The 13,739-nt window shown below is 36.9% G+C and overlaps 1 protein-coding gene across 6 annotated transcripts; it reads left to right on the top strand.

Moving 5' to 3' along the window:
• The first annotated feature begins 1,015 nt into the window (after positions 1-1,015).
• Positions 1,016-13,531, top strand: LOC132626939 (myb family transcription factor PHL7-like). Of its 6 annotated transcripts, none has more exons than XM_060341981.1 (9): positions 1,017-1,169; positions 3,018-3,132; positions 3,230-3,304; positions 10,648-10,860; positions 11,227-11,303; positions 11,384-11,426; positions 11,574-11,631; positions 11,859-11,931; positions 12,797-13,531. In XM_060341981.1, exons 4-9 carry the CDS (start codon positions 10,731-10,733, stop codon positions 13,313-13,315), a joined length of 900 nt encoding a protein of 299 aa, XP_060197964.1. In that variant the 5' UTR covers positions 1,017-1,169; positions 3,018-3,132; positions 3,230-3,304; positions 10,648-10,730; the 3' UTR covers positions 13,316-13,531. The 6 variants fall into 6 exon arrangements, with proteins under 6 accessions (XP_060197965.1, XP_060197964.1, XP_060197962.1 ...); XM_060341979.1 differs by having other exon boundaries at positions 3,230-3,337; XM_060341978.1 differs by lacking the exon at positions 3,230-3,304 and having other exon boundaries at positions 3,018-3,080.
• The last annotated feature ends 208 nt before the right edge of the window (positions 13,532-13,739 follow it).

Here is a 13,739-nt window from a genome sequence, read left to right as displayed (position 1 = left end):
GATAATGCTGCATGCATAGCTCAATTAAAAGGAGGTTTCATAAAAGGAGATAGAACAAAGCACATTTCACCAAAGTTATTTTTCACACATGATCTCCAGAAGAATGGTGATATTGATGTGCAACAAATCCGTTCAAGTGACAATCCTGCAGATTTGTTCACTAAATCTTTGCCAACTTCAACTCTTGAGAAGATGATATTCAAGATTGGAATGCGAAGACTCCGACATCTGAATCTTGGTCTTCGTCAGGGGGAGTGAAATACGCGTTGTACTCTTTTTTCCTTAACCAAGTTTTGTCCCATTGAGTTTTCTTGGTAAGGTTTTTAATGAGGCAGCTCTCAAAACGTATTTCTAGATATGTGCACTCTTTTTCCTTCATTAGGACTTTTTCCCACAGGGTTTTTTTAATAAGGTTTTAACGAGGTACATCATCTATTAATGGACATCCAAGGGGGAGTGTTATAAATATCCAACTAGTGGATATCCATTAATTTGGAAATATCCCAAAATATCCCAAATATCCCAAATATCCCAAAATATCCCAAAATATCTCCTTTGTATGTTGCTCCTATAAATAGGATGCACAGATGCAATGTTGAAAGAGCAGAAGTAATATAATCTGATATCTCTCTACATATTCTCTCTACATATTTCTTCTGTGTATTTACTTCATAGTTTTTATTTCATAACATTTTTAACTTTTATCTTATTTTTATGCTTTTTTACCTAAAATATGTGCTTAGAAGAACCTTTTATTTTTTCCAAATACCCAAAAAAGAAACACTAAACGAAGAACTTAAAAGCTAAGTATTATTCCTCCGTTCCATATTCACCACTTAAAATAATATTGGTTACTTAAAAAAACAATTACTATTAAGGGTAAGATAGGAAAAACTTAATTTATTATATCTTGATTTTATGATTGAATTTGAATAAATATTTATAATAATGTGGACAACTAATATAAGACCGGGGAGTACAAGCTGGTACTAACACCCTTTAAAAAAAAAATTGAAACAGAGGTAATAATTATACTCCGTTTCCTCATAAATAAATATTTCAGAAAATTAAAAAATAAAATAAAAAAATCACTTTGCACTCAGAAAGAGAGAGGATCGAATTCGAAGATCTCATCAAAGAGGAAAACGAACATTCGTCTCTTCATCACTGTAAGATTGTCACTCAATTTTTATGTGAACATCCTTATTTATTTCTTCAAATTTTCTTTTTTTAGCTAAATTGATGGAAAATTTGTAGAGTTTTATGTGGGGTTTTGTTGTGTGGGAGTTTTAAATTAAGTTTTGGTTTTGAATTATTGCAATTGCGAATTGGTTAGGGTTTTTGGCACTTGGAAATTCTTTTCTTCAACATTTTATTTTGCTATTCTTAGCTGAATTTGAAGGTAAATTTATTGAGTTTTATGGTAGGAGTTCTAGATAGGAAAAACTACGCTCCATGTCTATTTTATATTTATGCCGACTAGCCCATACTTTGAGTTTGTTACCCGATTTAGCTCATATTTCTGTATAAAAACCTTTTGTACAAGATTGATACATTATGTATAATGCTTTCCCCCAGGTATAATATTGTATATTGGGCTACATGGCGTAATAACTTTCAAAAGATGTATATCTATGAAAATTTCCCTGCTAGAAATGATGTTTTTGGTTATGAATTATGGCAATTGGTGTGTGGTTTTCAGACACCCTCTGTTTCAATTTCTTTGTCTGGTTTTGACTTGGCACGGAGTTTAAGAAAGTAATGAAGATTTTGAATCCTGTGGTCTTAAACTATAGATATGTAGAATGTACTAAAATGCTCTTTAATCTTGTGGTTTTAAATATGCCATGTGGAAAGTTCGAATTAAAGAGTTTCCAAAAAAGGAAAGAGCCATTCTTTTTTCTGAAACAGACTAAAAAGGGAAGTAAGACAAACAAATTGTAACGGAGGGAATATGTTTTATGTAATTGTTGTATTGCTGAGGGAGTGAAATGAAAGGGCTTTTTGTATTCGGATACTTTTAGCATCTGTTGTTGAATTTCTTGGGGCAGTGTTGGTTATATGCTTCTGAATTTAGAGAAACATGTATAAAAATGGAAATCTTTAGCTGTTCTAGGAAATTCTTAATCAAAGTTTGCTAAATTATGCAGTTTCCAGTTTTCATAAATGGTTTAGACAATGTTTCCTTAATGATGAGTTAAATATTGAGAGATTGTTGAAAGCTAATCTTTGGGCTGTTGAAGACTTTGATTGCTTGGTGGTAACATTGGATTTAATGAAAGCACGTTTTTTAGTGCTGGTCTTTTTGACTTCAATAATACTTACCTCTAAAGACAAAATGTAGTTATTATTGTTCGGAGTCATACATCAGAAAAGGAAAACACAACTTTAGATCAAACAGTGTACTTGGAGTAAATGAAGGGAATTTGTAATTTAGATGGTTTTGTACCTATGGAGTATGAACATGCAGTTAGGTTGATTCCTATTTTGAATTGTGGGCTCAAAGTTTCATCAGCAAGAATATCATCTATGACAGGATGGAATCACGGATCAACATCTAGTTTTTTTTTTTTCCCTTCCCTTCCTTTTCGGGTACAAAATATGTAGCAGTCAAGCATAAGTTGTATTTGCCTAACTCTTCAAGCCTCTATCTATATTTTGCTTCAAAGTTTAATTGATTATTTATTATGGTAAAGTCTTCTTCTCACTTTCAAATTTGGGATGTAGCCAAGTACATAGGAGTGACCATCTGTTACTTTCTTAACAAGTATTTCTTGTAATGTAAGGAAAAAGTTTGAGAGACTATCATCATTTGTCTGCAGAGATTCTGCTTCATAATTGTGTCGCCATTTAAAGTTGCATAAAGGTTGAATGATGTGTTAGTAACTCATATACTTGCATTTATCATCATTTGTCTGCAGAGATTCTGCTTCATAATTGTGTCGCCATTTAAAGTTGCAGAAAGGTTGAATGGTGTGTTAGTAACTCATATACTTGCATTTTTTCCAATGATGCAGGACAAATTGACAGTGTATCAAGATATCATATGTAAATGTTACCCATGCATTACTGTCCAAGTGGTAATGGTTTTGTACTTCCAATCCATTAACTTTGCTGAAGCAAAGCATAGTGGTAATATTAACCTGTACAATAAGTTCATTACTTCCAATTTTTCACCTTTTCAAGTTTCTTGTTCCTTTGTGCATGAGATTCTGTTTTTAATTTCCAGCTCGAGACACAGTTATAATACAGATATCTGCATGGAGTGCTGAACTGGATGTTATTTTCGTTGAGCAGAGCGGAAGTTCTCCCTCTTGACTTGTTTCTTTTGTCATTCGTATTCATTTGTCCTCCCTTATTTCGTTTTTCTTTTTCCCATGTTGTGTATCTGCATGGACTAGATTTTCTTTAGTCTTCAATATTTGCTATTTTCTTGCTTTCGGAAACCAAAATCCATTGTTTTGCATAGAAACTTACTGCACCTGTATTTTGTTGTATGAAACTTCGTAAGCCATGCATACCATGTTTTGCATACTGAATAGCTGATTCTTCTCTGTGAGCTCCTGCATTGACTTGGTAATAATTTATTTTCCTCAATGTCACACTCAGGATCTGGTTATTCACTTCGATTTGAAATAACTACTGAAGTTTAGGAATATATACTTTCATGCATGTCCGCAGAATACTCACTATCACTTCTCTATAAGTTGTGAAAACACTCTATTTTCCACTTGTTTCCAAAGATGTAATTAAAGATCAATGTGGAAACTTGTGTTTTCCTTTTCCTCTGGTTCAGTCGTTGCTTGGCATTATTGTGATGGAAACATACCCTTCAACATTATACATCCTAATTATTCTGATAGATTAAGAAGATGTCTACTTTATCTACAGTTTTTTAGTAGCTAGGATGTTTCCTTCCGTGAAGATTTGAAGTCCTAGAGGAGTGGAGGCAAAAACACTAGGGACCTGTTTGAAAGGCTACCTCGTATATTGAATTCGGGTGTAATACACTGTTTGGCCAGCATGAATTTCGGTGTAATTGAGGGGAGCAATTACACTCTCCATTCTTTGAGGGGGCAAAGAATTTGGGGTAGTTACACATATGACTTCTCAATTTCTTTCTTTTCTCGTTTTTTATATTTTCATATACAGATATGTTTGTCACAACCCCACTGTTGTTGTTGTTGTTGTTGATGCAAGAACGGATACGCGGAAACGAGAAATTAAGAAGACAAACAAAAGGAAAAGAAAAGATAGATAATTTGACATAACTTGAGATTCAATTTAGCAACCAAAGTTATATAAAACTAAGACCTCTAAATTATCATCAAAAGAAACACCAAATTCTTAAGTTGACCTCAAGGGAATTGAATTCCCAAGCAATCAACCTCTTAACAATACAAGAATCAACAAGAGCCTACCAAGGCCTCTCACAAGTTTCTCTCTCTAGAGATAACCCTAAAACACTCAAAATATTCATTCATTCATCAAAATCTCCCTATTGAAATGTTTAGTCTACTATTTATACTAAGAAAATAAGGAAGACAACTAGCTCTATTACAATTATACCCTTAATGAAGTAAGGGCCTTGTTTGGATGTCTTCCATGGTAGTGAAACTTGAAAAGACTTGCATTTAAGTACGAGCCCCTTTTGCATGCATAGCCTCCTTCTCCAAATAGCCTCCCAAGCTATCTTCCATATCTTGAATGTGACGTTCTTGAAGCCTTCCATCCAAGCTATCTCCCATATCTTGAAGGCCATCCTATGTGGACTTCCCGTGATCTTCAAGGACTCCATCTTCATGAAGCTCGATGGAGTTGGTCTTGTATCATTCTCCCCTTCTTGAAAAGGATTCGTCCTCGAATCTAAACCTTGCAAAACCATAAAGGAGACAAACAAAAACCAAGTCCTCAAGCAACATAAACTCTCAAGTAGAGCACTAAGAACTTGGCTAACCCAAAGATTAAGAAATGAGGATATTCTAAAAGAGCCAAGGGTTTCAAGACACCAAGTTGGCAGGACATACAAATGATCCTCAATTGCAAAATGACACCATTCACACCAAGTTAAGACTTCACCGGGGTCAAAGGGAAAAGATACCCACATATCACGGGTAAGGCAACAACTAAGTACCCCAATAGGACCCCGCCTTCCATAAGATGCACTCTAAAAAAGATCATGAATGTCATCATATGCAAAAAGATAATAAAGAAAGGTGTCACGCAAAATAACTTCATCTAGGGTGTCTTCAAATGTAGTTTCACTATTAAACTCAAAAGCATGGTCAATCATACTACTACTATTCGGAACACCCAAGGAAGAATTAGCAATTTGCAGACAAGTTTCACCTTCCTTTTGAACACTTCCCCTCCCAATAAGTGGATCACAATTCCTCAAGGGAGGATTTCCATCATAGGGAAGAGAGTTATCATCCCATAATGGATTTTCAAATACCATGTAGTCACCGAAAGTGGCCACACTTTCAACATTACAAAACATCCCACTAGGTACTTCACTCTCAATAGTCATGTCATCCTCAAATAAAACATTATCCTTTACAAAGAGAGTAATCCATGAATAATGAGGAGTCAAAGCATGTCATTTCACTCTCAAAAGAACCAATGTCATCTTTCAATGCATTTTCGCTCACATGACTATCTACATGACACACATCACCACTACAAATTGGAGTCTTATCACGTGACACTAAAGTACGATCAAGAGACCCATTTTGACATGAAACAAACAAGGGTGAGATGTCACATTCTTTCAATTGACCAACTATATCAACATTATCACTAACTCGAGGTACATTAAACACATCACAAGGATCCTCAAGTAGTGAATTATCATTACAAGAAAGTTGATCAACACTAGTTGGTAGTATGTCAAACTCGCAAGAATTACTAACATGATGACCACATGACATTGTACTACCATTTAACTCACAAGTGTCAACACTAGGTGGGACACAAATTGATCTTGCAAGAAGAATCAATTTGGTCATCTGAAGGATCAACTAGTGTTTGAGCACCTTTATTCGATAATGCACTATCATTCAAAGCAAAGTGTCAACACTAGGTGGACACAAATCGACCTTACAAGAAGGGTCAATTCGGTCATCAATAGGATCAACTAGTGTGGGGACACTTTTAACAATGACATTACCAAAGCATGGCAAAGAAGCATTAGGCTTAACGCAAGGTAAACTAACTTTCATACTTGATTTGACATTAAAATCACACAAAGATGTAGGAGTATAAGGATAAGTGATCTTACCTTGGTGTTCATGTAAGCTCCTTTGACCAATTGATGGAATGGTTGGGGCCGCCGTCCTTGCCTTCAAGCATGGGGTTTTCTCAAAAGAGGTACCCTTCGCAGATTCATTTCTTCTCACATGGGGCTTGGGATATTGGCCTCTCAATATCCTTTTCATGTCCTCCCAAGTCTTGATTGGACTCCTTACTCGTCTCCCACAACTTTTCACATACTCCCAATATTTGACAAGCTTTGAGTCAAAAGTTTGAACGGCTAAGTCCATCTTCATTTCTGGTGAATAGTTGTAGCTAGCGAAGATTTCATCCATTATGAACTCCCATTTCTCATATTCTTCTCTACTAGCTTCCCTAGCCAAGGTAGGCCATTTCACATGGGTATCTCGCACTTTTGCACTTGGACTCGTTCTACGAAGTACGTATGGAAATAGAGGTTTCCTCCTTTCATCCACGACATACTTATGCCACTCTTGCTCATATGGGATCTCATGCCTTTGAAACCAAGGGCCACCTAAACATACGTGACAAGTATCCAATGGAAGCACATCACACCAAACCTCCTCTTGGTACTCACTAAGGGGCCACCTAAACATACGTGACAAGTATCCAATGGAAGCACATCACACCAAACCTCCTCTTGGTACTCACTAAGTGAAATGAATACCATCACTTTCTTATCAACCCAATACCCTCCCTCATCATAATAAGGATTTTGCCTAATCACACAAGGTAACCTTAACTCTTCAACCGCATGATGGGTGATGAAGTTGGTGTAACAATTGTCATTAAGCACAAGAATTCCCTCTCTACCACAAAGGTTTACCTTGGTCTCCATGAATCGCCTCTTTGGAACCACCTTCTTTTGGATAGGACGACTCCAACTAGTACTCACATTCCCACTCATGCCACTTTGCTTAGGATAGGAAGTACTACAAGAAGAAGCATATGCATGCCCACTAGAAGTCCTTCCATAATTAACATTAGCACTTCCACTACCTCCATAGACATACCCTCCACGAGTCTTATTTGTATAAGGATTTTCCCCATAAGACCCATAAGATACGTGTGAAGGAGAGTCATACCTCGAGTCGTCTTCATCTTCATGATGTATAGCACAAGAATTTTCAGCTTCATTAGCTTCACCATATGAATCATAACAAGGTTCTTCTTCATCCCCATCTTCCTCATGAGACACATGAGTACCGCTTTCTTCATATTTTCCTTCAAAATGGTAATTCTCTCTCCGAACTTCCTCATGGTAACCATTTCCCATATAGCTCTCATATTCCCTATCGTCACACTCTTCATAACTCCCATAGTCCTCCCCTTCATAACTACAACCATCATCGTCATAAAAATAATAATTGCCACCACATGAATCGGAATCCATGGAGAAGTACCTGCAAAGAACACTCAGCAAACATGTTTGTAATAAAGAAACCTCACCACACTCGTGTTTACACTCGTTTGTGCTCGGCTAGCACCACTCAAATGAACTCACACACTCTTTGCCTTTTACCACTCAAATGGAATGGCCGGTGTTGATTCTCGATTGGATTCGGTTGCTTGCAAGGTGCACAATTGCTACTTGAGGTCGGAATGGATTCTTGTTAGACTCGAAGAAAGACGGACGACTCAATTCAATCTAACGGACTTGAACCAAGAAATTAACAACGAAACAAAAACGAAGAAAAGCATGAAAGAATTGGCACGAAAGAAATGCGGACACAAGTAGGAACAACTACTAAATGGCTACTAGTTGAGAGACACAAGAAAATGGAAGGCAAAAATCGGGAAAATAACTAAAATTTCGGGCCCGGGTAGGTGATATCTTGAAAACACGACCGTGAAGCCCCAATTGATCCAAGGTATCAATTTGAAGTAACGAAATTTTTTAAATTTCTATACTTTTTTTTTTTTTTTGGTTTTTGTTCCATACCAAAGGATTAGGGACACAATCCAACAAGCAATCCCAAGAAAATTTTTGGAATTGAAAAGAATTAAGAACGAATCACCTGATCGAAATTGATGAAATTGGACTTACACGACCAAGTGGTGGTGTTTCACGGTCCGTATAAGTTTCCACGGGTCGTATAAGTGGTTGTGTAACAAGGATAACTTGAGGCAGAATGTTGGTTTTTAGGGCCAAGTTTCACGAGCGCTTAGGTTGACTTTCATGGACCGTATAATGGTTCACGGTCCGTGGAACCCGTCCGTATCTTAGGACCAAAATTGGGCAGAAACCGGTCCAAACAGCTTGCCTTTCACGGACCTAAACTTGAGTTTCACGAGTGCTCAGGTTGATTTTCACGGACCGTATAATGGTTCACGGTCCGTGGAACCCGTTCGTATCTTAGGACCAAAATTGGGCAGAAACTGGTCCAAACAGCTTGCCTTTCACGGACCTAAACTTGAGTTTCACGGACCGTATAATATTTTATGGTCCGTGGAACTCATCCTATAATATGATCTCGGAAAAACTTCAGTTGGCTCGGGATTTGTGCACAAATTTCTTAGATTTGCTGACTCTTATGGCCCCACACAACCTAGTATTTTCTTCTTTCGGTAGAAAACACATTTTCACAACTTTGGGAAATATATTTTGGATCAAACTCACCCTTTGGTCTTCTTCTTCCCTATGAAGATATGAAGATGCTCAAGAAGAACATGAAGAACAATTCAAAATTTCAACTACCCTCAATTCATCTCCGAATTCGCTCAAATTTCGGATCTAGGCTCTCCTTCACTTGTAGAACAAAACCCAATAAGTTTCAAGTTCCAATTTCACCCAAATCAACTAGACCCATTTCAAGTTCTTCAAGTTTTTCAACTCAACAATGGTGAAATCTCAAAACAACTTAGAATGACTCGAAACTTTGGATTTGAAACCCTAAAACTCTAAGGAACTCAAATCTAACACTAGAATCAACAACAAACAAGGATTTGAAACAACAATTTTTTTTTCTTGAATTTCGTTTTTTTTTTTTTTTTGTAGAATCAAATCCCAAACTAGATTTGTTGAAACAAACCTAATTTAGGCTCTGATACCAATTGAAGCAAGAACGGATACGCGGAAACGAGAAATTAAGAAGACAAACCAAAGGAAAAGAAAAGATAGATAATTTGACACAACTTAAGATTCAATTTAGCAACCAAAGTTATATAAAACTAAGACCTCTAAATTATCATCAAAAGAAACACCAAATTCTTAAGTTGACTTCAAGGGAATTGAATTCCCAAGTAATCAACCTCTCAACAATACAAGAATCAACAAGAGCCTACCAAAGGCCTCTCACAAGTTTCTCTGTCTAGAGATAACCCTAAAACACTCAAAATATTCATTCATTCATCAAAATTTCCCTATTGAAATGTTTAGTCTACTATTTATACTAAGAAAATAAGGAAGACAACTAGCTCTATTACAATTATACCTTTAATGAAGTAAGGGCCTTGTTTGGATGTCTTCCATGGAAGTGAAACTTGAAAAGGCTTGCATTTAAGTACGAGCCCCTTTTGCATGCATAGCCTCCTTCTCCAAATAGCCTCCCAAGCTATCTTCCATATCTTGAATGTGACGTTCTTGAAGCCTTCCATCCAAGCTATCTCCCATATCTTGAAGGCCATCCTATGTGGACTTCCCGTGATCTTCAAGGACTCCATCTTCATGAAGCTCGATGGAGTTGGTCTTGTATTAGTTGTTGTTGCACATACTTGTGTCACTATTTGGAAATTATTTACACGTCCACTGTGCAACCAAACATGATACTAGAATGATACCATAATTACGTGTTATTGCAGAGAAATAGGTTATTGTAACTGTTATACTATGTAATTACTTGGATGTCATATTACTACCTTAGTAATTACACAGTGGTTTCCAAACAACTCTTAGGTGATATCTTCCCATTTTCCTAAGCCTTGGTTGGCAGAGTTCGACAACTGTGCGGGTGGGCCGTGTAATAGTCGAGGTGGGGCAAGCTGGCACGGACACCACTGTCATTGAAAAAGAAAATTACATATATATATATACACACTCGACGAGGAAATATTAGATGCTGCTAAATACACTGGCTATAGTATTTTCTCATATGTACAGGTCAACTTGGTAAAGTTCTACTAGATTGTACATTTTTACAGAGAACAAAATGATTAGATCGCACATCTCAATGACTAACTTCCATTCAATGTTTATGAGTGTTTACTAGAGAATTAGTTGATGAAAGAATTACTAAAACCATAATAAAAGATAAGGTTTATGTTTATCTTTTGATTCTTGTGTGCTTACTAGAGAATTAGTTGATGAAAGAATTACTAAAACCATAATAAAAGATAAGGTTTATGTTTATCTTTTGATTCTTGTGTGCATACCAGGCTAAAGGCGTCCTAGTTCAAGCTTAGTTCACAAAAACGTTACAGTAACATATAGTCAGATATTATACTGCGGTGGTAGCACAATGGACCCAATAAATGGAGGAAACAACCACAATAACAATCCTAGTCTTGCCTCGAAGCAACGATTGCGTTGGACCCATGAGCTTCATGAACGTTTCGTTGATGCCGTCGCACAACTTGGTGGCCCAGACCGTAAGTTCTCGAGTTTAATTGTATTTGTGCTACTATCTTCCCTCCCAACCCTCCTTTATACTCTAGAAAGGAAAAAAATCTACAAGAGAAAAGATTCCTTATTTTAGTTGCTAGGGAGGCTGAGAATCTTTCCTCTGCTGTTTGAACAATATAGCAATGGAGATAGGTAGATCATAAATGATTGTGATCTTTTCCCATACTTATCTGTGTGTCTCACATTTTTCCATTAATCAGTTTTTATGCTCTCTAGATGCAGCGCTAGAAAACTCTGTAACAATAAATAATCACTAGCGGAGGTGATACTGTATTTCCACATTTGGTCTTGATCATTTAATTGTTCTGACATTATTTCTTTTCCTGGTTCAGGGGCCACGCCTAAAGGTGTTCTTAGAGTCATGGGTGTGCAAGGGCTAACAATTTATCATGTAAAAAGTCATTTACAGGTATACATGCTGCAGAAAAGTATTAAATTAAAAAGCTCCATTGTAGTGACTGAATTGCATTCATTTGCCTGTTCATTCAGAAATATCGGCTTGCTAAATACCTTCCAGATTCCTCATCTGATGGTACGATCCTTTAGAATTCAAAATTTCAACTATGTTTATTTCTTAAAGCTTTAAAGAGGCTTAATTCCTTTGAAAATGTGGTGCTTTTGATGCTCCCACGGTAACACACTTCCTGATACCATTTTTGCCCGCAATTGTGATTGTTAGGTAAACAATCTGACAAGAAAGAATCAGCAGATATGCTTTCCAGTTTGGATGGTTCATCGTGAGTAGATTTTTTTTTCCTGTTTGCTGGTAGATCTGTTTATGAAGTTACAAGCTTTGGAAGTTACATGATTCACAGTTTTACACTAATCTGCTGTATACACCTACTAATGCCTTGCATTCTCCAGTCTAATGATCTTGCCTTTTTAGCTGAAAAATCTTCTTAAACTGGTCTGTACTTTCTATGATATTAATAATTGACATGAGAGAATTATTGCTCTCTCCTAGCACTGGCGTGCAGATAAATGAGGCTCTAAAACTGCAGATGGAGGTACAAAAGCGACTGCACGAGCAACTGGAGGTATGTTCTCCTGGAGCTTCTTGAACACATTTGGAATGCATATAAAGTCTTTGGATAATTAAAGCACGGGAAGGGATAGAAAGGGAAGAGAAGTGAAGAAACACACCATTTGATTAGCGAGTTATTTTCTACCTATAGCAAGAAAGTTATTTTCTACCTATTTGAGAGTTGTCTTTCAACAGTTGCCAAAGGTTTTAAAGAGATGTTAGCCACCTGCTTTTTTAAATCCTATTATTAACTTTTAATTTTATCTTAAACTTGCCATTGAAACAAACATTTGTAAGAAAATTGTTTCCCTTCTATTACTTCTCGTTAATACATTAATTGAGGCTTAAGTTTCTTCCTCTTTGGTTCTTTGAATTTCTCTAGTCTTCAAATGTTGTCATATCTACTCTATACTATCCGTTGTAGACATGAAAGAAGCTCTTCTACTAGTAAGAGCTGACCTGATCTGTGCATTCCACTTTAGATGAAAAAAGGTAAAGTAATTAATGATCCATTTTCCCACGTACGGCACCTAAATTCCCATATTTTGTTTCTGATGGCTGTGGCACATACTTGCTACCAAATGAAGGGGCCTTTTAGTTGCATCTTCGAACATTTCCCTTGAAATATATCTGGAGTCCGTTTCTTTCATCAAAAGCAGTGTATATTGAGCATGCTTTGTGAAATGAACTGATATTTGTATCCAGATAACTTTGCTTCATTTTCACTTCATCTCATATGATCAGTTTGATAAGCAGGAAGTTGTGGGACCTATGAAAGAACAGCCTCCAACAAGAGCTCCCTTGGAAGTTAGAATTAATTCCTGTAAAAGTTCAGGGATTTTACTTGTAACCACCTACTTTCCTTCTTACATTTACAGGTACAAAGACAGCTACAACTTAGAATTGAAGCACAAGGAAAGTACTTGAAGAAGATAATAGAAGAACAACAGCGGCTCAATGGAGTTCTCTCAGAAGTTCCTGTTTCTGGGGTCACTCCTTCACCAGCAGGTGACAACGGTCCGGATTCTGATAACCGGACTGATCCAGGGACTCCTGCACCAACATCTGAGTCTCCTCACATTGATAAGTCTGTACAAGAACATGCCCTTTCTATCGATCAATCATTCTCCGAGCCTCTTACTCCAGATTCTGGTTGCCGCGAGACTTCGCCAATAAATAGCCCTGAAGATGAAAGGTCATCAAAGAAACAAAGAGTGGGCACAAGTGCATCATTTACTAAAGCAGATATGCTACTTCCGCAGCAGATAGTGGAGTCGAGCTTGAGCTCACCATACGAGCAACCAAATCCAGTTTTCCTGGCGAGCGACCAATTCAATCTCTCATCAGGATTGTCTCTTGGCAGTGAAGGACCAAAGGTTTCTGGAAGCAACATGTAGTTACTCCATGTGCAACAGGACTTCAATTCAACTACTATATGTAGTCTTGAAAATGTATGTTCTCATTCGGTAACAGATGCTACTATGCTTACTGAATATACTTGATGCTACCATGCTTACTGAGTATACTAAGGTTAAATGTAACTTTATTCTCATGTAATGTTATACTTTACAGCTCGTTGCTTAATGACTCTTAACGTCAGGTGTTTTTCATCATTTAGATGTTTGAATTATGAGGTGCTTAATGACCCTTAAACTTTAGGTCTTGCATTCCTTACTAATGCTATGAGGCTGTTTGTTTACCTTAAATATTAATAGTAGACTAGATCGTCTATAGATCTCACCTTAGGTTAGACAAAGCTTGTTGATGTGTATTATCCGATCCCTTTGGATGGTCCTATCATAGTGTAATGTTCTTCCATTT

The sequence above is a fragment of the Lycium barbarum genome, chromosome 2 (genome assembly GCF_019175385.1).
Source record: "Lycium barbarum isolate Lr01 chromosome 2, ASM1917538v2, whole genome shotgun sequence".
NCBI lineage: Eukaryota > Viridiplantae > Streptophyta > Magnoliopsida > Solanales > Solanaceae > Lycium > Lycium barbarum.
This window is presented reverse-complemented; position numbering and strand designations above follow the sequence as displayed.